General features: G+C 35.4%; 1 protein-coding gene across 5 annotated transcripts; it reads left to right on the top strand.

Annotated features, from left to right (window-relative positions):
• Positions 1-27,602, top strand: LOC126760085 (fibroblast growth factor receptor 1-A). 5 transcript variants are annotated; one of them, XM_050475469.1, is made up of 7 exons: positions 1-415; positions 15,973-16,050; positions 17,479-17,711; positions 21,550-21,763; positions 24,615-24,792; positions 24,859-24,995; positions 25,057-27,602. In XM_050475469.1, the coding sequence occupies exons 2-7, from the start codon at positions 15,975-15,977 to the stop codon at positions 25,158-25,160; spliced, it is 942 nt and encodes a 313-aa protein (XP_050331426.1). In that variant the 5' UTR covers positions 1-415; positions 15,973-15,974; the 3' UTR covers positions 25,161-27,602. The 5 variants fall into 5 exon arrangements, with proteins under 5 accessions (XP_050331426.1, XP_050331429.1, XP_050331427.1 ...); XM_050475472.1 differs by lacking the exon at positions 1-415 and adding an exon at positions 10,231-10,307; XM_050475470.1 differs by lacking the exon at positions 1-415 and adding an exon at positions 10,237-10,421.

Here is a 27,602-nt window from a genome sequence, read left to right as displayed (position 1 = left end):
CAGTTTTCAGTTTGACTACAACCACGTTATATGCTTCTTCGTCATGAACATCGGTGCACCGAAGTGCAATGTCAAATTAGCATAGACCAAAGATTGTGTATAAGTTATTGGTGATAGAAACAGTAAAACATTTGCTAATATAATCCTTCCTGTAAGAATGTGCATATATGCCAATTTCGAAACAACTTAAAAAATATATAGTAGTTATAAATATTATAGCCATTGTGATGAATGCAATAATCAAAAATGTGTTTGACCGATATCCAATTTAACTCTGCAGCTGAGTTTTCTAAGCTACAACATACTCTGTTGCATCCACATAGCACATATTTACATGGAGTCTCAGCGTTCGGTTTTGTATTAAATATGGAAGTACAATGCAACATAAGAAAAATGTCACTTCATGCCAATTAAGGTCAGTATGTGTGTCAATAATTGATTAACTTGAATGTGTTTTAGTTGATTGAAAATTCACCATCAATTCACTGTGCACACAAATATACGTTGCCATACATATACTGATGCACGTACAATGGATATAGACGCAAATATATTTCTTTCTGCAATTTTACGAGTATTTTCAAAGGCATACACACTTAATGGTGATATTCTCACCGCCAATAATTCATTTATCCGTTAAATACCGAGCTAAAACTCCAAGAAATCGTGGAAAAATAACGCATATGTTCCAATAAATTGTTCCTCAGAAGTTAAATTTGATAAAATGGAAGAACAACGGTGTGGTGTGGTTTGTGGGCTTGGGAAGTCATCGGTTCATATTTCTTCAAAAATGATGCCGCTGAGAACGTAACCGTCAATGGAGACCGTATCGCGTTATGATAACCGACTGTTTGATACCTGAAATCGTGATATCGGCGAACAACAACCACGCCTACTTCAAATAAAGCACAATTTTAAATTCCATTTGATTATTTAATTTTCCAGTATACAAATCAGAAGCAATTTATATAAATGCCTTAAGAGTATGCCACCTAATGACCAAAAATTGTTGAAATCCAACAAAACTGTTCAATTCCACTTAGACTCTGTAGTATTCTTCGCAAGTTCTCGCGCAGAAATTTTCGCGTTTTGTTTGTCGCCCGCAGATTCTTGGTTTTCTTGCTGTCTTAATAAATGGATCGAAAGTATTTCTCAACTTTTGGTCTTCGATTTTGAAACGTTATAAGCAGCGTTTTTATCATATTTGATGCCTTTGTAAGATCGATCGATTCCTTCTGAAGAAACACGCTGAGTGAATGAGTTAGAGTTAGAATATCACATAGGCAGAAAATTTCAATTATAAACTGAAATTTGCACACGGCTATGATAAGTATTGCTGATTTTCTCGCTGTTACCTTATTTTTCCAGTTACTAATTTTTGTTTGTTGGAAAACTTGGAGGATAAACCGCGGAAAATGTATCAATCGAACAGATCACAGATGGTGCTGAATGCAGCATCCATTTCAAGTTCTCTAACAATCTGATTGGATTTATTAACAATGAAATCTGCATACGTTGCTACAGTTTGTAACTTCAGTGGAATCTTAGCATTATTATTACATTCATAAATGGAAAATTTTATTTCTGAAATAAAATGACAAATTTCTGGATTATATTTCTGTTACTTTATATTTTTTCAGAATAATAAAATTACTAATAAGTCATTTAGCTCTTGGGGGAGAAATTTTCCCCATTGCCCCACTGGTATATGTATATACAAAATTGCTTGAATTTCGATACTCTCGTGAACGTTTTACACCTTAAAGTATTTCCCAGGCTTTGATTCTTGCAAGCTGCAAGAGCATAAAATGTTCGGTTGCACCCAAACTCAGCCCTTCCTCACTTGTTTAATATAAAGTTATCCACCGTCTGATGTAATAACTGCCCTGATCTGTAAGTTGCAAATTTTTGGTTAAGGCCTTCCTTTAATCTGATTTCGGGATTAAAAAAATTAAAAAAATTTAACGTTTTAAATAAAATTTTTAATTCTTGATCTCAAACATCTTGTGTTAAAACAGTAACATAAAGTGCGTTGACTCGATGAACAGAGACGTTACAATAATTAAAATTTCCACAGAAGATGGTATGGAAGGCCGCATGTGAGTCGGTAAAGAAATTAGAAAATGGGCGTGGCACGGCTACTTGGTGAAAGGTAGATGGAATACTTTCTCTCACCAATTGAAACATTCAAGTATTTTATAATACCTACACTTTCGGAAAGTTTTGTTGAAAGTACGTTTCCTACGATAAAACTTAACCACATAGCTTTGAAAAAACATGGATTTTGAAACTTTTAAAGCAATGTTCAAATAAGTTTTAGACAAATCGTTTTTTTTTTGGTTTGCTTTTAAATCCAAGTGAATAGTCACCCCGTTCACTGGTACTTATCCACAAGTACGTGTTCAGCATTTTGTACTTTGAAATAACTTTTGACCGAATGCTCAAACTTGTTGTAACATGCGTAAGTGAAACTAGAGTAGTATTTAGAAAGCATCTTAAGGACGAAAAAATTCATTTCGCCCTCAGGGACATGGCACAAGTTTGTCAACTTAAACACACGGAAATACTTGAAGTGTCGTCCCTCCTTTAATGAGAGAGAGAGTTCCTTAGCAATATGTAAATTCTTGACGTGTGTGAGCGATAACGCACATTTCGAAATTCTAGCATAGTATATATTTAAATAACAAAGCGACTAAGTTATAGCGAATGTTAGCATGCAAAACAACAAGAATTTTTAAATCTTATTGTTCCTGTCGTCATGTAAAAAGCTTGCATTTGTTCTTCGTTAAATACTGTTGCCGAATTGCCGAAATAGGAAGCAGCAAAAAAGTTTGAAGTATGGTGCAGCACCCTTTTCAAATTTCAGAGTTGTATTTATAGTTGTCGTGTGTGTTCACCCTACTTTTATGAAGTTGAAGAGAAAATGTTTTTGGGACAAAAATATATAGAAATCTTGATAGCAGCTTAATTTAATATTAATTACACTTCGTAGTGTAAACAGACAGAATTAGTGAAAAATAGGTATTTATACATAAGATTTGCGGTTGCTCGTTGAAACACGCAAGCTTTAATTTTTATACCCTTGCAACCACCTAGCAACACACGTATGACCTAAAACTAAACGAGATAGATATAGGGTTATATATATATATATAAATGATCAGGGCGACGAGGAAAGTCCATATCTGGTTGACTGTCTGTCTGTCCGTCAGTACGTTCGTGCAAACTGTAACTTCAGTAAACATAGATGATATATAGATGAAACTTGGTATGTGGGTTCCCTAGTACAAAAAAAAAGTTTCGAATCGCCACTAACCGAAAACATATAAAGTGACATCACTATGCACTAAATTAAGATATAAAGCTGTAATTGTGGCAATTTTGAAAATATGGGCGTGGCCCCGCCCTCTAAAAAGTTTTATGTACACATCTCCTAAACCACTTAAGCGACAACAACCAAATTTGCTGATTACAAATCCTATAAGAACCGACAGTGTGAAAATGAAATCAGAGGATAACCAAGCTTACTCCCCATATAACGGAACTGTTACAAGAAACAAGAAACTACTAAAAGCGCGATACAATTTTAAATTCGACTTTATTCGTTCAGTTTCCAGTACACAAATCTAAAAACAATTAATATAACGGGATAAAGCTTTGCACGAATAATGTCTTCAGTGAGTTCCACCTTATGAGAAAACATTATTTAAATCCAATAAAAACTGCTTAAGCCCCTAGGTACCGAATATTTAGACCCCGCTACCTATAGTTGACTTTTGATCGAAAATGTCGAACAATGTTAGATATATATGACTGAAATTAAGGGATACTCCTTCCCTTATAATGTTATGTCTGTATGTCAAAAATGGGTTGAATCGAACCAAAACTTCCCTTAGCCCCCATACACCTAATATAAAGACTTTCGAATTTCGGGGTGACTTTGTACCGCATATATCAATCAATATGTGAGTTATGCCAATGAAAATAAGAGAGCGTGTTTTACTCATAACAGTGTATCTTTGTGCCTAAAATAGATAAATATAAGCGAAAACTTGGCCTAGTCCCTATAAATATAATATCAGGATTTTCGAACATTCGGCTGACCTTACTCTATATGATTGGTTTTAAAACTTTAAGTATTTTCCTGGCTTTAATTCTTGCAAGCTGCAGGAGTATAAAAGGTTCCGTTGCACCTGAACTTAGCCCTTCCCTACCTGTTATTTTACGCTTCTCCAATGTGATTATAAGTTAATTCTGCTTCCATTCATCACAACGCAGGGTTGCCAGTCTCGATATACTGTAGTAATTATAAAAATTGTCTTCAATATGTTTGAAATTTTCATAAACTAACTCAAAATCAGAGTGGAATGCTATTATTTATAAATATATAAACTATTTTTTTTAGTTTGTTTTCAGTCTTAATATTTTTTAATGTATTATGAAAAAATTTAAATGAAAACTTATAGAGTTTGGTTTTTGTTCGTCGTCGAGAGGACTTTACTTCTCAATTGCCTACTCAGTCCTAAGTAGCACCTGTCGACAAGAGTTATCCTGCGTTGGATTTCCAAGCTGACATTGTTGGTAGTGTTTATACTGGTTCCTAAATAGACGAAGTTATCTACAACTTCAAAGTTATGACTGTCAACAGTGACGTAAGAGCCAAGTTCCGAGTTTCGTCTTGCCCTCGTTCACTGCCAGACCCATCTGCTTTGCTTCCTTGTCCAGTCTGGAGAAAACAGAACTAACGGTGCGGGTGTTGAGGCCGATGATATCAATATCTTGCGTCTTGGCTGCAACAAGATAGTGGTCCGAGTCTATGTTGCGACCTCGGGGCGTACGCACGTCTAGAACACTGGAGACGTGTCTTCCATCTATCACAACATGATCGATCTGGTTGGTGGATTTTCGATCCGGAGACAGCCAGGTAGCTTGATGTATTTTCTTGTGCTGGAATCTAGTACTACAGATAACCATATTTCGGGCCCCGGCGAAGTCGATCAGCTTCAACCCATTTGAGGATGTTTCCTCATGGAGGCTGAATTTACTGACTGTTGCGCCAAAGATACCTTCTTTGCCCACTCTGGGGTTAAAGTCGCCAAGCACGATTTTGACATCGTGACGGGGGCAGCTCTCATAGGTGCGCTCCAAGCGCTTAAAGAAGGCATCTTTGGTCACATCGTCCTTCTCTTCCGTCGAGGCGTGGGCGCAGATCATTGATATGTTGAAGAACCTCGCTCTGATGCGGATTGTGGCTAGACGTTCATTCACCGGAGTGAATGATAGTACTCGGCGACGGAGTTTCTCTCCCACCACGAATCCCACACCAAACTTGCGCTCCTTTATATGGCCACTGTAGTAAATGCCACAAGGACCTACTCGTCTCAGGCTTTGTCCGGTCCATCGCATTTCTTGGACGGCGGTGATGTCAGCATTCACTCTAAGGAGGACACCAACCAGCAGGACACCGGCATCTTCCCAATTTAGGGACCGGACACTCCAGGTGCATGCCCTCATGTAATAATCCTTGTTTCGTTTGCTGTGGTCGTCATAGGGGTCTCTCATCCGAGGCAGTTGGTATTTTTTCATGGGGGCGTTTTTACGTGGGGGGTCCCAAACCAAGCACGTAACCTGCGAAGATGTGCTTCGCCTTCTCACTTTAGCTGGCCTTCGAACGGATGTTCTTAGGCTACCTAGAGGATACTTGGTCGTGAACTGCTTGAGCCATATGTAAAAGAATCGTTTCTGGCCACTTCCAAGTGAACGGCGATCAGAGAACTTTCCTCACTTGCGTGAACTTCTACACATGACTCCATCCTCCAAATTAAATGCACAATAAAAATATTGCTTATTTTTTTATTATAATAAAAAATACTGTGTATGTTTACAATTTAAATTCATTTATATATTTATAAGATTAGAATCTATTCAAAGTTTGAAATTTAAATTCATTTGTCCATTTACATACATATATGACAAGAATGTGTAATACTTGAAAAGTTTAAAATTAATTAAAAGTTAAAAACAAGTTTATGTTAGTTTGTTTTTCCCTATATATTTTACTAAAATATTTCCTTTCCTTGGGTACTCTTCAGGCGTCAGTGCTGTCAATTACGTTCACAGTTTCCCTCAATTTAAAGAACTACAATTTTTAAAGAAAACCGCTCTGTTTGGTTTCAATTTATATTAAATTTGATTACGATCAAGTGTTTGTAAATTATATATTTAATTGGTTATAAAAGATAAAATTCTTTAACTTTTTTAGAAGCTTTCCTCATTTTTCGTAAACAGCTGTATAAAAGGGTAATTTATTGCATATGGCAACATTTAATAGTCATGTAAAGAAAGATTCAACGAATTTATCAAACTATTCCGAAAACATTTGTACCTTAAGGTATATGTTGGAGACTAATTCATTCCATATTGTACTTTATAGAGAGTAATCCGGGAATTCTATATTTAAGGGTTACTTGGGGGTATATAGCAATTTTAGAGTTTAAATTCATTGAATATCTTTAAAATGTACTTTATTAAATACTTTTTACGAAGATTTCTACTTGTAACTAAAAATTTACCAAGATCTTCGAAAAGTCGTTGCCCTTTATGCACTTTATACATTTTTAAAGTAGTATTAAGTTTTTAAATTTTTAGAGTGACATATATTTTTTTTAACTTATATTGTCTATTCATTATTCATTATTGGCATTAGCCTTCCGCAATAGGGGTGTTCACATTTTCTTTAAATGGCTGTTGCTAACGTAGAAAAAAGTAACAGGCGAGTATAATATACATTAAACAAGTAAGGAAGAGCTAAGTTCGGGCGCAACCGAACATTTTACACTCTTGCAACTTGCAAGAATCAAACCAAAGGAAATACTTTAAGATGTAAAACCAATCATATAGGAAATACTTTAAAGTCAGCCGGATAATCGAATATCCTGTTAATATCTATTTGGACTAGTTTTGATTTTACGTACAACCGTTAAGTGAACAAAACTATTTTACTCTGTAGCAACTGGTTGCATAAGCATAAAAATCCTGGTATAACCATCTTTTCGATTTTAGCAATTTCTGGCGAATTTGAATAAAATTTGCCGATTACATGGTATTTACTGAATCTACTCGTACATAGTAATATACACTCATTGCATATTCCCATTATATACCTAGGCAATAAGTTAATTTCCCTCAAATTGGCAACTGTTGCTTATTAGTAATTGAAATGTAGTAAAAATCAGTAAAAGGAGCAAGCGGAATTTCCTTTCTAGTGCATTAATGTTAGCCGGCATTAAAAACGAGAATCCCGCTATCCGTGTGATGTATCAAGATTCTCTGACAATCCACAATTCACGGATGTACAAAACAAATGAAAGTCGAGAATATTAAAATAAAATTAATGTAAATTTACTGTATACTGAAACCACATTATGGATGCCACGTAATTAGTTCGTTAAATAAACATACAAAAGAGTTTGCCTTTTAGTTTTGTGTATGAGCGGCAGAACTTTTCCACCAGTGCTTAGTCAAACAAGAAAAAACGTTAACTTCAGCTGCACCGAAGCTAATATACCCTTCACAGGTGGATTTCTTTTAGTAACTATGTGTTCAGTTTGTATGGCAGCTATATGCTACAGTAAGCCGATCTGTACAGTTTCTTCGGAGATAACATTGTTGCTTTTGAAAATAATCTGTACCAAATTTCATGAATATATCTTGTCAAATGCGAAAGTTTTCCATACAAGAACTTGATTCCTATCGTTCGGCTTGTATGGCAGCTATATGCTATAGTAAGCCGATCTGTACAATTTCTTCGGAGATTACATTGTTGCTTTAGAAAATAATCCATACCAAATTTGGTGAAGATACTATGTCAAATGTGAAAGTTTTCCGTACAAGAACTTGATTCCGATCGTTCAGTTTGTATGGCAGCTATATGTTATAATGGTCCGATATCGGCCGTTCCGACAAATGAGCAGCTTCTTGAAGAGAAAATGACGTTTGCAAAATTTCAAAACGATATCTTAAAAACTGAAGGACTAGTCCGTATATATACAGACAGACAGACGGTCAGACAGACAGACAGACGGACATGGCTAAATCGACTCAGCTCAACATACTGATCATTTATATACACATATGTATACTTTACCGCCGCTTACTTCTGGGTGTTACAAACTTCGTGACGGGTATAAAAATGTTGCCCATTTGACCCTTTCTAGATATATGTACATACATACAGATGTTGACGACTAATTAAAACCCCACCCTTTTTGTAGGTGGCTGTTAAGTATAACAATAAACTGTTTCCCCCAAAAATCTGGCCTTGTTTGTGTTACTCTACTTGCTACTAAATTCGCTCAGTTTTGTAGTTGTGCAGTCGAAGTACTGTTAATTTTTTACCACATAGTACTTTTTAGAAGGTAAATAATTAGAAACAGTTGTTTAAAGAGACTAAATTACACACAGTACTAATTTTTAATAACAATATTGCTAATTTCTGGTAATTATTTGTTTCGAAGTTGTTGTTTAAAATATAATAAAATGTTTTTTTTTTCAATCTTTGTAAGGGGGGACACGCAGCAACTGTACATCTAACCTACGTAGCTGCATTTTTGACCCTCGTCGGGCTGGAAAAACTTACAAAGAAATTGCAAAGCTGATCAAATGCTCAATAAAAATTGTTTTCAATGCCCTTGGCCCATATAGCAATATAGCATGCAAAAAATACCCGGAAATATGCCACAGAAATTGCCGCAGAATCATTACTATCTCCCGAAGTGATCCAAAAAAGAGTTCCACTGACCTTCTACGAGAAATTGAAGTCGAATGTATTGTCCAAATATCCAAGAAAACAATTTGCCAACTCTTATTGGCTTTAGACCACAAATGAATGGAAGTATGCCGTTTGGAGCGATTAAACAAAAATTAGTCGCTTAAGTGCTGATGGTTGAAGGTATGTTCGCCGACAAATCAATCAAGAATTTAATTTTCGCTAATATTTCGTGCATAAGAAATGGTTTGGGGATGTTTTTGCTGAAATGGTGCTGGTCAGCTCCATAAGATTGATGGAATTTTAAATAAGGAGAAATACGTTGGCATCCTAAAGAATAGAATGTTTGCTTGGGCTGAAGAAAATTTGCCTGAAATTCCAACAAAATAACCATCCAAAGCGTACGAGTACGGCAAAGTTGACACAAAAGTTTTTTATGAAAATTTCATTTCATCTTTTGATTGACCAATGTCCAACGCGGATTTTAACCCTATATAACATCTCTGGGGTATTGTTAAATGAGCCGTCAGAAAATTTAACTGTCATATGGAAATTGCAATGAGATAAAGATCCGCCAGTACCAAAAGTATCCTAAATATGGATGTCCTTTTTGATGAAGTTAGTACGACAAGCACAATCGATGTGAAGCAATATTAAAGCAAGAGGGTTAAACAACAAAATACTAACTACTAATTTTTGTAATAGCATTATTTTTTGCTGACAAGATATCTCCGTATCTAATTAGTTATCGCACTTAAATCGTTTACTCGACACGTTTTAGTAAAAACCTCTATAATAAAAATGAATTTTAAATGAATTGTTTGTATTAAAGTTTAAGTTTATCATATAATCGTCTTGTCCATACTCATTTTTTTGAAATTGAATCAATACAAGTACATACATATGTCAGATATATGTATATCCGCCATTATAAGAGTAACTGGCATTCCTAATTAAAGGCGATGAGAGGTGTGTTAAGCCGACGCGGCATCCCTATAAGAAGCAGCAACTCTGCGTCAAATTCTCACTTAAATTCTAAAATTAGTAAAAAAGAAATAAAAGGCAACCGAATTATTTATTAATAATAATTTCATTCAAAATCGAAATTTTCAACCCCAGCGTTGCCGTCGCGTTTATTTTTGTAAGGATGTGCCATACAAAATCTATTGGCATGAGTGCATATGACACTAATTTAGCGCTGCCGTTTTTATTTAGGGTCGGCAGTAAAGATAACAGTGCTTATCAGGTCTACCAGGTTAGGACAATTGTACTGTTAAAGACTTTACTCTCTTTACTCTACGACTTGTCACAAAATTTTTGCCTTTCTGTTATAAAGGAGATTTTGGGACATGCGTACCTCCATGCACTCAAATTTAGTACATTGTGATATACGTATGGATATAGCTCTGAGAGATTTCCTCACTTAAAACAAATGAAAATCGTTTCGTGTGGCGCAGTTTTACGGATGCTACAGCCACAGCAACATCAACGGCATATCGCCCGCAAAGCGTCCACTGAGCGGGATGGCTGCATACTCTTTGTACGTGTATCGGGTTTAAAAATCAAAATGTGCATATCACCAATAAGTGTAAAGGCTACATCTTTTCAGCACTGCCGAGTGAGCTAGTGATTTGGTGACCGAGTACAGTAAATAGTGAGAAGAACAATCTCCTTTAGATAATATTTGTGTGCATGTAGAGCAAAGCACTTGTTCGTAACTACTGACCCATATATGTATGTATGTATATGGTAGCTCATATGCACCGAAGTTATAGGACGTGCTTTGGATATTCTCTAATATTATTTATGTGTATGCGTTTAAAACGGAAGTGCATTGATTATGAAAATCTCTAGCTAAGGATTAATATTAGTAAAAAGTTCTCGGTCAATATTCTATAACTAAACAAAGAAAGACTGACAACATACATATATGAAATGTTCATAAATTACAAAGAAGTCAAGACAGGTCAAGTTCAAGGCAACTCAAAGAAAGAATGTAGCGCGATTTCATATTTGCGCTTAATTGCATACTCGAATTTAGCTGCTTCATGGTAAATACTATAACAATCTAATGCAATTATTTATTGAAGGAGTAAATGGATACATTTTTATAATATTCTGCGAAAACATACAAATATATTCGGGAGTGAATCGACAGTTCGTTGCAACTCACTACTGTGAAGTTGTAAGAGTTTGAATAAATAGATAAACATGAACATGAATTTTTGAAAAATTTTCAAAAAGAAAGTCGTACGTTTCTCTTTATGCAGAAATTAATGTTTATTTTTGGATTTTAATAATCATTTTGAGTAAATTATTACTTTTACTATTTTACAAATAGTTCAAACCATATCCCAAAATGATTCGGTTTAAAAACATTAAGATATTACTCTAAAAGAAAAAGTGTGAATTTTACGGATTTAAAAAAAACTTATTTTGGCAGAATTGATTGCTTGTAAACAACGAAAAATTAAAAAATTCTTTTGACTTTTGTTGGAAAGTTTTTAAATTAATTAAAACAAATCGATTTTGCCCTATTCGCCGATTTTGTGTAAATTATTTAACGTCCATTTACATTTAGAGTCATGTGAAAAATAATAAGACAGGCATGCATAAAAACGAAACAAGAATAAAATTGGACACTGATTGGACAAGCAGTAAAATGGGTTCCCCAGTTTGAAACACGCGGCAGGAAGTCAAAAATAGCATTGTTTGTCAATAAAATATAAAGTGCTGTGTTAAGAAAAATCCATTTATTTCGTCAAAACTTATAAAATATGATTTGAATATTGATGTTGATCCATCAACTAATCGCAAAGTACTTATAAAGGAAAATCTGAAGAGCCGAAGCACGAGAAAAGGGCCTATGTTGACCGTACAACAAAGGCTTAAGTTTGCTGAAGGACATGTTCTTTGGCCTAAATAACAATGACGTAACATTTTCGGGTTTAACGAAACAAAAGTTAACTTATTTAATTCTGATTGAGGTATTCATTATGTAAAAATACCGAATAATGCAGCGTATAACCATAAGTATATTATGGTATGGGCTTCGTTTTCATACAATTGTCTGGGCTCTGAAGGCAACAGATTGTGTGGCCATACTACAAGAATTTATCTATAGAACGCTGAAGAAAATAGACCACATAGGTGAATATTTATGCAAGACAACGATCCTAAAAACACGGCTAAGTATACAAAAGATTGGTTTAGGGTCAATAATGGAGTGGCCACCGCAGTAACCGGATCTAAAATCCATTGAGAATTCGTGGAATACAGTGAAAGCGTCGTTAAAAGAAAAGTGCCCAAGTAATAATGAAGAGCTTTTTTCAACTTATTCAAAATTCATCGAATGCAATTCCGGTTTCCTGTCTAAACCTAGTTGACTCTATGCCGAAGCGGTGTCGATAAATTTTAAACAACCATGGATTTTCAGCAAAATATTAAACTACTTAGAAATTGATATTATCACAATTGAATGAAAACCAGTTACCATTTTTATTTAATATGGTATTTTTTATAATGTAATATGTTAATAACTTATTAGTTTCCAACTTTATTTTATGGAGAATACCATTCAAGAAAAGATTTTATGACCTCCAAAAACCACACTGACTGCATTTTTCAACTTTTGAACGTTTCGTAAGGACATGATTACACTTAGGGGAGGGAATACCTCAAAACTATATTGACATTGTCGCGCTCCTGTTCAAAATCATCTTGGGGTTAAACAAAAGTCAAGGCATCGGACGCTCTTAGTCGTGTCTACGCAGTACATGTCAAAAGTTTTTATTGCTTTTGTATGCATATGTTATTACATAATGTTTTAGGTCCTACAAGCTTGATGAAACCTAAAATTTTCATTGATCGAGAACGTCATACTCAAAGAGAAATATGTAAATTTCGGTGACGCTTAGAAATTTATTGGGTCGAAACTATGAACGCGAGCGTGGCACCGCCCAGCTTTAGGTGAAGTCACATTTCAGCTGATTTACTCACCAGTTTCTATCATATTTCGTACATAATATTATTCTGACATTCCTAAGTAACATTGCGAAACTGAAGTTAATAGGATCACGTTCAAGACCAACTTTATTCATAGTCAGAGTAGATGGTTTATATGGAAATCCGTTACAATTGATATCAGATGTAGGAATGTCAAATAAAGTCCCAATGAGATAATTATTTTAATGATTCAATAACTAAAATTAGAGCTGGCCCAATGCTTGCAGCGCCTATGTCCTCACTGTCGGAAGAGCACGATAAAATTAGGATCGAAGTTGATGAGTCGATTTAAGTTCCGAAGATAAGAAGTTCTCAACGAACTGCAAAACTGTTCAAGTGGATAACATATGGTTATCATGAAAAACTTAGAAAAATTAAAGCAAATCGGTCGACACATCTGTTTCAGGCCTATACAACTGGGATGCCCAAAGACTATAAGAGCTTTTGGAGTAGATGTCTCCCAATGAGATAATTATTTTAATGCAATAACTAAAATTAGAGCTGGACCAATGCTTGCAGCGCCTATGCCACGAATTCACTTTGAGTTCAAGTGGATAACATATGGTTATCAGATGTCATGGGAAAATTAAAACAAATCGGTACATCATTGAAATTCGTCCACGAAAGATTTCTACCAAAAAAAAAACGTTTTGGTAGTAAAGGACTATTTCAACAAATATCATAGGTATACAAAATTCCTTATCAATTTAATGAACTACATAGTAGGGAACGTATACATCAAAAAGTGGCTAACGAGATATAATGTTCCAATGGAATTACATTCTGATCAGGGTAAGAACTTCGAACTACTGCTTTAAGACAAGCGCCCAACGCTAAGGACAATTGTTATAAATCTCGATTGGAATCGCCTGCGGTGCCTTAAGATTTTCGATTTAAGTTAATTTTTGGATCGAAATTGGCGAAGGTTGAACAATATCCATGTTATATTCATAAATCCACGTCTCCGTACCGTTCTCAGCTACGTTGTCTGACATCTTCTCTACATCAACCGCTACTCGACGTCTTTTTGGAAAAAGATTCAGGGCTTTTGGTACGAGCAGAGATAAAGAGATGACCAACTCTCCTATCACTTGAAACTGGGAGCGTAAAGATTTTGTCATTTGACTGGATCGGGTAGGTCTGACATTTAATTAAAGAAAACGGAAAGTTTATATGTATTTTTTATAATCGAGTTAACAACAGCGCGCTAATCGCCTTCTTCTCTTGATATCTCCAACGGAGTGGAGGTCTCCTTCTTCCTCTGCTTCCCCCGGCAGGTGCTCTTAATTTTCTGAATTATGTCAATGTCGTCGTATAACACGTACATTGTTCCATCGAATGCGATATTTGCCATTGCCAAAGCGCAAGGCACCATAAGTCATCCGCAGAACCATGAATACCAAATTCAGACATAGCGGCATAAAGGCTGCTCCTTTTCGCGCTGTCGAAAGCATCTTTAAAATCGACGAAGAGGTGATTTGTGTCGATCCTCTTTTCACGGGTCTTTTCCAAGATTTGACGCATGGTGAATATCTTGTTGATTTTCCAGGTCTAAAGCCGCACTGATAAGGTCCAATCAGTTTGTTGACAGTGGGCTTTAATCTTTCACACCAAATACCTATCCCACGGTAGTTGGCGCAGATTGTGGGATTTCCTTTTTGTGGATTGGGCAGAGCACGCTTAAATTCCAATCGTTGGACATGCTTTCATCCGACCATATTCATTGAAAGAAGCTGATGCATGCTCCTTATCAGTTCTTCGCCGCCGTGTTTGAGCCGGCAATCCATCGGCCGCCGCCGCTTTGTTGTTCTTCAGACGTGTAATTGCTATTCGAACTTCTTCATGGTCGGGCAATGGAACGTCTGCTCTATCTTTATCGATTGGGGAATCGGGTTCGTCATCTCCTGGTGTAATGCTTGCACTGTCATTCAGCAGGCTGGAGAAGTGTTTCCTCCATAATTTTAGTATACTCTGGGCATCGGTTACTAGCTCACCTTCTTAAGTTTTACAAGAGTATGCTCCTTCTGTTAATCGCCGCATTTTTTTGTAGAATTTTCGATCATTACCCCTGTCGGCCAGCTTGGCAAGCTCTTCATACTCACGCATTTCGGCCTCTCTCTTTTTCTGTCTGCAAATGCGTCTCGCTTCCCTTTTCAACTCTCGGTACCTATCCCATCCCGCACGTGTTGTGGTCGATTGTAATGTTGCGAGGTAGGCAGTCTGTTTTCTCTCCGCTAAGACACGGCACTCCTCATCGTACCAGCTGCTCTTTTGCATTTTTCGAAAAAAATGGTCTCGCACAGAAACGGGTGCGTATCTTGGCTGCGACAAGATAGTGATCCGAGTCAATGTTAGGATCTCAGTGAGTACTCACGTCTAAAACACTGGAGACGTGTCTTCCATCTATCACAACATGATCGATCTGCTTGGTGGCTTTTCAATGTTGTCTCCGAGCAAGCTATCAGAGGTTATTGTATCCTGTTCATTGGTAGTGGTAACAAACAAGTTTAATTCACTTGATTCATTGTTGAAACTTCAAAAATCAGGTTCTTTAACATACCATAGAATAACAAAAAATATTTAAATAGTTACTCCATATATTAAGTGTTAGGTTTCTAATTTAAAGGCTCAAAAAAACGTATTTCGTTACATCGGGCTTAAATGCAAAATGTTATAAAAATTGCTAACTTTGAGAATGCAATTCAGTGCACATGTTCCTTGATCCTCTCCATGAGATAGATTTTGGAGACGACTCAAATCGGAGCATTGCTTAGACTAAAAAAATCCGTGGAGCTAAAATCAAACCAGAAATTCAGCTAACAAACTTAAATTCGGTAGAATTTACAGTATGTCAGAACTTACTAAAACGACCTATTTATATCCGCAATGCTCAGTGAGCATTTCTTTTTAGGATTTTGTAACGGTGATGAAATGGGTGAAATCGGATAGTAAGTACGCCTGCGTGCCTCCAAAGGTTCTGTAGAAATTACAAAAAGTGCAATAACTGTATAGTGAAAATATCAGAAGCATTAAATTTCACCATCAAGTTACATATGTTATCACAGCAGACATCTACTCAATCAAATTTGGTGCATAACACCACCCTTTATATCTTTTTCGAATCATTTAAGTCTTCAGTATATTGCTAATTAAACTTATTAATTTAAAACATACTTATTGATTGATTTTTCTTCTTTCAGCAATGGAATCTAAACTAATTTGGATAATAGCAATATTTTATTCAACTCTTCAACATATCAGTTCCGCTTCATCACCCTGTAAGTCAATCTCATATACGTAAAGTATACATATTTAATAAATATTTATGCACCAGTGGGGTGACCACTTTTGGCGGACAATTTTATGAGACATAACGAATCGTGACAGATATACTCGTACAAATATAAATACACTTAAATGGAGGAGTAATTTTGAACAATTACACTAGGCTCACATCGAAGCAAAAAATTTAACAAACAAATAAATACATGTCATACTTTTTTACTCTTGCAACATGTTGCTAGAGAGTATAATAATTCTGTTCACCTAACGGTTGTTCGTATCACCTAAAACTAATCGCGTTAGATGTAGGCTTATATAAATATAAATGACCAAGTTGAGAGACGAGTTCAAATAACCCTTCCTTACTTGTTATTGTTACTGTTTGCACTGAGTAAGCCTCTAAAAGGATCTCAATTTTAGCCTGCGTCACTTTTTGGTTACCTGAATATAAATATGTAAATAAATAAATATACATTTTGACAAAAAAAAGCATCCGGAAAATGTAATTAAGTTCCCGTGGTAAATGATATTTCAAAAAAAGTATCAGCTTTTTAAGTCGGTACACCTCAGTGGATAGAGAGAGAAGTCAAGAGCGCTCGACATCTCTCGAGGGTCCGTTCGAATGATTTTGGTGGATATTTCGAGTATGAAACGCGTTCTTACTTGACTCGCAGAGTACCGTAAACAGGTCTGTTTACACATGCTTCATCGTTTGAATTCCGATTCCACATTAATGGAGAGCATTATAACTGCTGATGAGATATGAGTTTGACTTGCAAACAAGTCAATAATCATCGGAATGAAAGAAAAAAGAGCCGAAACCAACAAAACGAAAATACCAAAGCCGTTCGAAAATCAATTTGGTGCTCATTGCTTTTAAGATATTCGTGGTTTGGCGCATCACGAGTTTGCTCCGAAAGAACAGACAGTCAATAAAGAGTATTTGGCCATATTGAGGCGTTTGCGTGAGAACATTCGTCGAAAACAGCCGGAATTTCGGGAGAACAAGTCATGGATTTTACACGATGATAATGCACCACCTTATCGATTGTGACCGAATTTAAACGCAATGAATACCATCTATAAACCACGTGACGCTACAGTGAACCCCATTTTAGTCGATCGAAGATAGGAATCAGGAAAGCAATATCCCTGAATTTCATTTATACATATATCTCAAACATTGACCGGTATTTACGGTAAAAAGTCGACTATAGGTACTGTGGTCCAAAATAACTTTTTAACCAAGTTACAGCTTGCACGGGCAGACAGATAGTCACCCGGATTGTAAATTCACATTAACGATTTCATGCGCTCACATCTTTTCATTAGTACATTAGACTTTTAAAATATTATATAATAAGAAATATAATTTTTAACTACAATTATTAACTTATCACAAATATTTTATATCTTTATGACAGTGAAACGACCCCGAGCAGGAGATCCCTTTGACACATTTCCAAAAAATTTTTGGCAAGAATTCTCCTCCCCATTTACGGACACACCCGAAGATGAGGAGGCTGAAATAACGGAAACCACAACTCACGAACCGTTTCCTTTCTTTGCTGATCCATATACAACTGTAAACGTCAGTACGCAATTAAGTTCGAATGTACATCTACATTGTAGAGTCAACGACTTACAAGGAAAAACGGTAAGAAAAATTAATAATTATAAGACAATTGACTACATTGCCAAGAGTTACATTTTTTCTATTCATTAAATGTTAATTAAATTTCAAGGGCAAACCTCCATAAAAGAGTAATTTTACAGTATACCCGGAAATACCCAATGTATATAATATATGTATAATATATACTATATATGTATCTAACATACAAAATATATGCTCATAAATTTTAGAGACTATGTATAATAATTGCTTTGTGTGAAATATACGAGTATATTAAGAAAACTCTTCTTTGAATTCTATCACTGGATTTTTAATTAAAAATTACTTGCCTTGTTTTCTAATGCAAACGCGTTATTACTCCCTATTCGAGTTTACAACTTCTTACTTGCAACTCATTCATACTTTACTCGGCTACACTCTCAACCTTGCTACTCCGGCAACTCTCAGATGGTTTCTAACACATCGCCACACGAGCATTCTACTCTTGTTTTCTGTCAATCGTGTTCGCCACACTGCCCTCCACCTAAGTCTGATCGTCCGATTAAACATACCATATTTGTGGTATTAAACGCTGCCAGCAGTTTCAGATGAACTACTTCACTTTATTCCTAAGTCCTCTACTGGTTTGTATCCTGGTCGTTGAGTCGTTTAAATTTGGGGTAAGGTTTGCACGGAAAAAAAATTTTAATATCTTATTAAAAGTATTGGCAGATAGTGTTTCGGAATTTCAACTTTTCATGTTTTAATGCAGTTTCCGTATTCCCAGTATCTATGATAATATATATATGTATATATGGGTGGGTAAAAAGAACTCTTTTTTCGCTTGAAACTCCGAAAAATATGTTCTTACACACCTCCCAAAAACCCGCTCCAAGTATTAGCCCTTAATTGTAACAGGAAGGTCTTCATATTATCGTATAGAAAGATTCATGTCTCACTTCAAACTACTTCAAAAAATATTTCCTTTTATAGATTTTGTAGGAGATTTTTTCGTAAAATCAACCATTTAAAAGTTATTAACGGTTGAAGTTTGACTAAATTTTCGTTTTTCTTTTGAATTTATAACACAATGAACAAAAATTATTTTAAATTGCAAAACTCACGAGAAATGTCCAATTAGTAGCTACAATAAACTGTGGATCCCATCCCTGAAGTGAGAATCCGGAAGGTCTGCAAAATACGCTTCAACAGCCGTTCTGTCATCTTCATTTGATGAAAAACGCTTACCACGCATAAATTTGGAAGTTGTTGTAGCCAAATCTGGTGAATACGGTGTATGCTCAAACAATTTGAACTTTAATTCATGCATTTTAACCATTGTAAAAATGCTCTTGTGACGCGGTGCTTTGTCCTGATGAAAAAGGATTTTTTTCTTCGACAAACCGGGTATTTTTCACGGTATTTTCCTTCAACTCAGTTGGAATCTTAAATTTTACATTTTACAACAAGTATGCAACACGCAGCTTGGGAAAGTACACCGTTATTAAGGAAAATTGCTGTAAACTCTCAATATCCTAATGATATAAGAGAAATTATTAAGTTAAAGGGAAAGCTACGACGTAAGTCAAACACTTTGCCCAGCTGATAAATCTATTTTGAATAAAGTTTTTAAAGGTTTAAAAATTAAAGTTTCGCAAAATATCTACAAACACCAGAAACTCAAGTATGTCCCATTAAAATAAATGCTGATAGCTGGACCAGAGATGATTCAAAAAAAACCGAAGTATTTTCGGATTATTTAGCAAAAATATTCTCCCCATATGAAACACACGTAGATTCTCCTACTGCTTCCAGTCAAGAAAGCGAAGAAATCTCAAGTTGCACAAGCAGTGAGCTAAGTAAGCAGATTAAAAATCTGAAAAACAAAAAATCTCCTGGTTACGACCTGATTACTGCCGAGGTCCTAAAACAGCTTCCTCAAATAATTATAGTAAAAATTACCAGCATTATTAACGCGGCTTTTCATCTTCAATACGTGCCGATTTATTTGAAAATTGCTCAAGTTCTCATGATTCCAAAGCCAGGAAAACCAGGATATGATGTATCTTCTTACAGGCCCATATCACTTCTACCGATAATATCGAAGCTTTTTGAGAAAATTCTCATAAAACGTATCAATAAAATCATAGAACGAAAAACCATAATTCCAGCGCATCCGTTTGTGGTTTGAGCCAACCAATCTACGATTGATCAAATCCACAGGATTACACACATTATTGAAAAGCCGCGAAACTGTAACTGATTTTACAGAAACAGCGTTATGACATCATAAAATCGTATTTATCAGATCGCTACTTTCGCGTTAAACAAGGAGACAAAAATTATATTCTTATGGAAATAAAAGCAGGAGCTCCACAAGGCAGTGTGTTGGGCCCTCTTCTTTATATTCTAATAACGCACGACCTGCCAGTAGACTACAATTATACAACAGCCACATTTGCAGATGATACCGCGTTGCTTGTTGTTGGTAGTAGTGAACACGAGTCCACTACTAAGAAACACAACTGCAAGAGAGCACTAAGCTCAATAAAAGACAAGCTCCAGCTAAACTTGATCTGGGTTCTCGGCCACAGGAACATTTTCGGGAACGAAAAAGCAGACCAGTTGGCAAAGGCAGGAGCTTTCCTCAATGAATCCAAGGCGGAGCTAATACCAAGCCCACTAGGATCGATAAAAGGAGAGATCAATAGACAATTTCAGCAAATTTCAAACAACAGGTGGAAAAACATTACAAAATGCGTCATAACTAAACAATTATGGCCAACATATGGCAGGAAAAGAACCAATGACTTATTAAATAGGTCAAGAAAAAGTATTTACAGAATAACAGCTACCACAACAGGGCACTGACCATTTGGGGAACATGCGTCCAAAATGGGATTGCCCTACAACGACATCTGCCGTGGCTGCGGAGTAGCAGGGAACAAGGAAACAATCTTCCACTTTCTCTGCGAATGCCCAGCTCTAGCACAGATCCGACACAAAACACTCGAAATCCACCAAGCACCAAACCTTGAATGGATTTCCACCAAAAGCATATCGGACATAAGTAGTTTCATCGAAACCTCAAAATGGTTTGAGAGAGAAGGTGAAACGTAATAGCAGATACAGGAGGTTCTACGAATAGTGTATCAAAATGGCACATCAAGTGCTAATTGAGCCCGATAGGGATGCACTACTACCTACCACTACTAATCCAAAAGCTGTAAATAAAGTCTTACAATGGGCAAAGAAATGGCAGAAAAACTGAATGAATTGTTTTGACATACAGCACTTACCAATTTTCATAGACGGTGCACGAATGCCGTACTTTAATTCCGCTAAATACATAAGAATGATGCTTGACTCTATGCTACGGTGAGTTCACGTAAAAAACAATTGAAAAGTATTGGTTAATCGGTAACAAATCAGTGTTATCTATCGAAAATAAGTTACTTACCTATGAACAAATACTCCGACCGATATGGAGCTATGGTGCACAACTCTGGGGATGTACTAACGCAAACAATAAGAAAGTCATCCAACAATTTGAAAACAAAGTACCAAGCCTATGTCAAAGAGCCTTGGTATTGTAGATGTGCTGACATAGAGCGTGATCTAGGCGTAAACTCGATTAACGCAGAAATATTAAAAATGGCAACAACACATAGTGCTTGTAAATCATATTCAAGTTGCTTGTTAGTCCTTTCTTTTATTTGAACTAGTTGCAATCTATAAACCAAATAAAAAAAATATAATTATAAAATTGCCTTTGAATAAATAAATTGAGTTTCTGTTTTTTGATAATATATAACCTTAAAACACAAAGATAATCGCATAAAGTAAGTATTGAGCTGATGAAATATTATTTACTATGAAGGTATCGTGGATGCGGCGCAAAGGTGATGAGTTGGCCCTGATCACATTCGGTCTTCACACGTACAGTGGTGACGCAAGGTATTCCTTGGAGTTCGAAGAGCCAAATGACTGGAAGCTTTCAATACAATATGCAAATGAACATGACGAAGGACCGTACGAGTGTCAAGTCTCTTCACATCCGCCTTTAGTATTGTTAGTATATTTAACTGTAATTGGTAAGTTGTAAAGAATTTTGCAAATTCACATATTCGCATTTTTGCATTTCTCTCTTTCGCTGTCTTTAGCACATTTATTATATTCTCTATTACTGTCAGGGGTATTTTGGCATTATTGTAACTTATATCACAATGATTAATGATTTTTTGACACAAAATGTTAGAAATATCCAAAAAGCTAAGATTTGAATTTGTGCACGTATTGCAATTACATACAAGCTACAGAACGTCCAACGTGATCAGTAATCAAATAATACGAATAACTCTCATTTTTATACCCTTGCAACCGAGTTTCTTAACCTAACGGTTAATAACGATTTTTCCAAGGAGGATTTACCAAGTGCTATGATGACTGGAAAATTCGTTGGCATAAGTGTATTACAGCGGGAGAGGATTACTTTGAAGGAAATGAAATGGACAAAATTCACCTTTCAATTTGATCACAGTAGTATAAATGATCAGAATGACGAGAAAAGTTGATATCCGGTGGACTATCTGTCCGTTCGTCCGTGCAAGCTGTAACTTACTTAACTTACTTACTTAACACTTAACTTAACGGAAATATTTTTTTGTTTAATCCAAATATTTTTTATACGCTATATATTGTATATTAAATTTAAAACGAAATTCGTTTCGTTCAGAAGAAACTTGGTAGATCATATGATGTATATATAGTATAATCGATCAGACTTATATGCTGAGTGAATTTAGCCATTTCCGCCTGTCTGTAGGTCTGTCCAGCCTGCTGTATATACGCGAACTTGCCCCTCAAGTTTTAAGACATTCAACTAAAATTTTGCTCCTCATGAAGCTGTATAAGAAATAACTGCCTTACATACTGATCAATCAAACTCAAGTCCCAAGACCTTCACGAAATTCGGCGTAAATTATTACCCAAGGCAACTCTGCAATCTGCAAATTGGTGTGATAGGACCACTATAGGATAGCACTTTATATAGGATATGGAAAACTTTTTTATTTGTTAGAGTATTTTCTCGGAATTTTGCACAGATTATTGTTCAAGGTAGCGCCATAACCTTAACACAAATTTTTAAGGTCTTGCAATTATAGAATACAACTGTCATTCAAAGTGATCAATCAAAATCAACATAATGATTTTTTATACCCTTTTATTTTGTAAAAGAGGGGTATTATAGGTATCAATTTTAAATAATTGTCTGATACTTACTTACACTTACACCGGTTTTGAAAATATTTTCTTTCTTTTCTTTGGTGCACTAATTAGTAAGTCAATCATATACTCCTATATCAATCTTTGGGTTTTATATTTCTATTATGCACTGTACATACAAAAATGTCAGCTCTTGAATCTCTTCAGGTTACTCTTCGCCCCAAATGCGGAAATTTTGTGTGTTTTGATACCCATAGCGCCAAAAATGAACCTCATTGCTGAACAAAAATTTACTCGAAACATCAGATCTTCTTGGAACATTTCAAGAGCCCATAGAATGAAGCCATGTCTCTTGAGAAGGTCGAGCAGCTTCAGTTCTTGCATAAGCTGTATTTTGTATGTACTCAATTTAAGATCTTGACGTAAAATGTGCCAAGTCGTTCCACACGTCAGTCCGACTTGCTGCAAACGGCGCCGAAGTATTTAAACAATTTCAAAATTTTGATACTTTAATGAAATTAATGGCACTAAATATGAGTGTAGTAAGTCCAGACAAAAACTTCTCTTCTTCTTAATTGGCGTAGACACCGCTTACGCGATTATAGCCGAGTTAACAACAGCGCGCCAGTCGTTTCTTCTTTTCGCTACGCGGCGCCAATTGGATATTCCAAGCGAAGCCAGGTCCTTCTCCACTTGGTCCTTCCAACGGAGTGGAGGTCTTCCTCTTCCTCTGCTTCCCCCGGCGGGTACTGCGTCGAATACTTTCAGAGCTGGACTGTTTTCGTCCATCCGGACAACATGACCTAGCCAGCGTAGCCGCTGTCTTTTAATTCGCTGAACTATGTCGATGTCGTCGTATATCTCGTACAGCTCATCGTTCCATCGAATGCGGTATTCGCCGTGGCTAACGCGCAAAGGACCATAAATCTTTCGCAGAACTTTTCTCTCGAAAACTCGCAACGTCTACTCATCCGTTGTTGACATCGTCCAAGACTCTGCAACATATAGCAGGACGGGAATTATGAGTGACTTATAGAGTTTGGTTTTTGTTTGTCGAGAGAGGACTTTGCTTCTCAATTGCCTACTCAGTCCGAAGTAACACCTGTTGGCAAGAGTTATTCTGCGTTGGATTTCTAGGCTGACATTGTTGCCAGACAAAAACTGTTATTCTTAATATATTGGTTGAGTTTATATCACTTACATATATCTCTTTTGAGTTAATTAGTTTGCTTTGAACATGAATGATTCGGATACGAAGCAAAATGTGTTGTGAAGTATCTTAATAAAACTCAAAGATTATGTTAATAATATGGCGTATGGACAAAAATAGACATGGTAAAACCTGTTCAATACTAATCTATATCTCATATACCTAATATAAGATTTTCAAACTTCCGGTTGGCTTTACACCGTATATATCGGTCAATATGTAAGATATCTTAACAAAATGAACTGAACGTATAGTATTGGACATAGTAGTATAGTCACAACACAAAATATATGAAGAAAGTCACCATACCCCGCAAAAGGAAATTAAATTTATAGAAATGAAAGAAAAATGATATGATTTTACATGCAATATGTGTAAATTTATATCATACATACATACATATATAAATTATTCTCGTAAAAGTTATTTCATTTGATGACTCAATCTATTTACACACAATGCTTTCGATTCTAAAGAAATAAAGTCCAAACATTTCTATCACTTGGCAGTTCCTCATGTGGAAATACTCGATGAACGAGATTCAGCCACTCCTGAGAAGTATTATAAAGCTGGAAGTACCATTGAACTGAAATGTGTAATTTCGAAAATACCGCAGCCGTCATCGTACATCACTTGGCAGCATGGTAAGCGAATGCTGAACTATGACACCAGTCGGGGAGGAATCAGGTAATCGATAAAATTATCTAATCAAACTTATCCCCTAACTTATACTTGTATTTTACTGTACCATAGCGTAAAGACTGACATGCTTCCTGGAAGAGCATTGAGCCGTCTTTATATTGCCAACGCAAATCGACAGGACACTGGAAACTATACTTGCATGCTTGGCAACGATATTTCAGGAACCGTCATGGTTCACGTCCTAAATGGTATATGCCTAACCCGCTTTTTTCATTTATAAAAACTTAAATTGTATTATTTACATGCCAGGCGAAGAGCCAGCCGCAATGCAACATGCATCAGGAGCTAAGTTGTGCTCTCCGATTTCGATTGTGATAGTTACAATGATGGCATCAAAGATTTGTCTACGATGACAACACTAATACGAACTATTTGACACTAACACCAACACCACTTGTCCAAATCTGCATTTTTCATGTCCGCATAATAAAGGGTTGTTTTAGAATATAAATAAAAATAGGTGCATATTACAAATAAATGAATAGGATATGAACCCAACCATTTTTACAATACACAATAGAATAAACATGTATATATAAATGTTCATAAATTATTGAAAAGAGCAAAGATGTATGTTAAGACTTTAACTTTTTCATGCATACTTAAACTCATTGTATTATAATTGAATTTTTTTCATTTTTATACAAATATTTAAATACATAGAAATTTATATTTATAACAATTTGCAATGATCAAAAATGTCTGGAGATTAACACATTTTCGGAAACGTCGATCCTTAGTGAAACTAATGTACCAAGAATATTGCGAACTGAAAAGTCTTTCAAAATTTTATTAAACGAAACCATAAATTAGGTTCTAAGAAAATGATAAACTTCCAAATACAAATCAAACGATTATTCATATTTGGTATCCTTTAAATGTCCTAACCTGGACATTTGTCAACTAAATATTCACATATTAGCTTAAACCAAGTCCGCTACCAGTGAGAATGACGTCAAAGATGTCATGAGTAGTTCAGTTAATAACACTAAATTCTATATTGTTAAAATTAATAATAAGAAATTTTCAAAGCTTTTCAAGTCTTTATTAAATGTGTCGTGGCATTTCAAAACTAATTTTAGTATTTACTGTCATTGAAACACAGTGATATTTAAGCTTCGAATTTTGTGTAAAATTTAGATAAATTTAACACTTGTTTTAAATCTATAATTTCAGAACTTAAAACTATTAAATTGTTATCAACATCATCTAGGATACAGTGTTGATATTATATAATATGTACGAATTGAAATAAAAACGAGAGGATTATTTTACAACCAAGAACAATTTACACAACTCAAAGCGAAGAAAACCTTTTATATCAATTAGCTTTGAAGTAAATACAAAATATTCAATTTAAAATTGTAAAACGATCATCTAAGACGACGTCAAATGCGAGAATTTGTTAATAATATCAGAGAAAGTTATGCATAAATACATTATATAAATACAAGAATATCTCTGAGGCTAAAAAACGTGAACGAGCCAAATTTAAAAAAAAAAAATTAAGAAAAAAATCGAGTGAGATAATGAAACAATACTTATAGAGAAATAAAGAAAGCATACAATTAACTGGAGATCAAAATAAAAATAAGTAACATATGTACTCGTATTTATTTAAGCAACATTGTTACATTTTTTTACTCATACTACATCCATAAATGTGTCGTTAATGAAAATCAATCATCTTTACATACAAACGTAAATACATACATACATACAAGAGTAGATGTGTGTATACATATGTATATCGATAGCAAATCTTGCGAAACTTTTCCGCGATAGCAACTTTAAATTACATAATAAAACGAATTGTATTTTTTTTTTTTTTCAAAATAGATTCAAATTTCGACATTTCTAATTCAACACAATTTGTTGCTTCATACGAGGTATGACAATTAAGTAATGAGACTGATTCCATAAAAACCGTATATTTAAAAATTATTCTACAACTCTGCCATCCCTTCAAAGTAGTCCCCTTGGGCAGCTATACAGCGATTCCAGCGCGTTTTCCATGCTTCGTAACATTTCTGGAACGCTTCGACTGGGATGTCCGCGAGTACCCTCGTCACGGCCGCCTGGATGTCCGTAATCGACTCAAAATGGGTTCCTTTGACCACCGATTTTGTTTTAGGAAACAAAAAAAAAGTCACAGGGTGACATGTCGGGCGAATAAGGCAACTGTTGCAACACGGCGATCCCTTTAGAGGCCAAATACTGGGACACGCTGAGGGCTGTGTGGCACGGCGCGTTGTCGTGATGAAGGATCCAGTTACGAGCGATGTCTGGGCGCACCCTGTTGACTCGTTTTCGCAATCGCGGCAATAAAATCAGTCTCATTACTTAATTGTCAAACCTCGTAGTTACCATATTCTACACCTTCTAATAGCAAAAGGTTTAATAATTTAACGCACGCCTCTTTATACTATCTGAATGATGTTGTAGTACAGTTTTAATTGAGGTGATTACATAAGATAACTTTCTGCAATGGCTTTATTTTATTAATACATCCAGTGCATTTAAATCTTTTGAATAAAAATGAGGTGAAGATAGTTCAAATAATTCTAATTTTGTTTATAAGTAATTTTTAATAAATTTACGAAACTACACTGAATATTTTTTATTATTATAATTACTGGAGCTAGCACATATGAATAACATATGTCTGTACATATGTATGTGTATTTCATATTTACCATAGATTATATTACAGTTTACATGATTTTTATTCTAGGTACTGTTTTAATGAATTTGTATCGGACCCTTGAGAAGCAATAAAATTATTTAAAGTCAAA

This window comes from Bactrocera neohumeralis, chromosome 5 (genome assembly GCF_024586455.1).
Source record: "Bactrocera neohumeralis isolate Rockhampton chromosome 5, APGP_CSIRO_Bneo_wtdbg2-racon-allhic-juicebox.fasta_v2, whole genome shotgun sequence".
NCBI lineage: Eukaryota > Metazoa > Arthropoda > Insecta > Diptera > Tephritidae > Bactrocera > Bactrocera neohumeralis.
This window is presented reverse-complemented; position numbering and strand designations above follow the sequence as displayed.

Coding starts and splice junctions, on each gene's coding strand:
- LOC126760085 (XM_050475469.1), top strand. CDS start 15,975: ATGGAATCTAAACTAATTTGGATAATAGCAATATTTTATTCAACTCTT. Junction 17,712..21,549: donor ACGACTTACAAGGAAAAACG/GTAAGAAAAATT, acceptor TTTACTATGAAG/GTATCGTGGATGCGGCGCAA. Junction 24,996..25,056: donor CATGGTTCACGTCCTAAATG/GTATATGCCTAA, acceptor TTTACATGCCAG/GCGAAGAGCCAGCCGCAATG.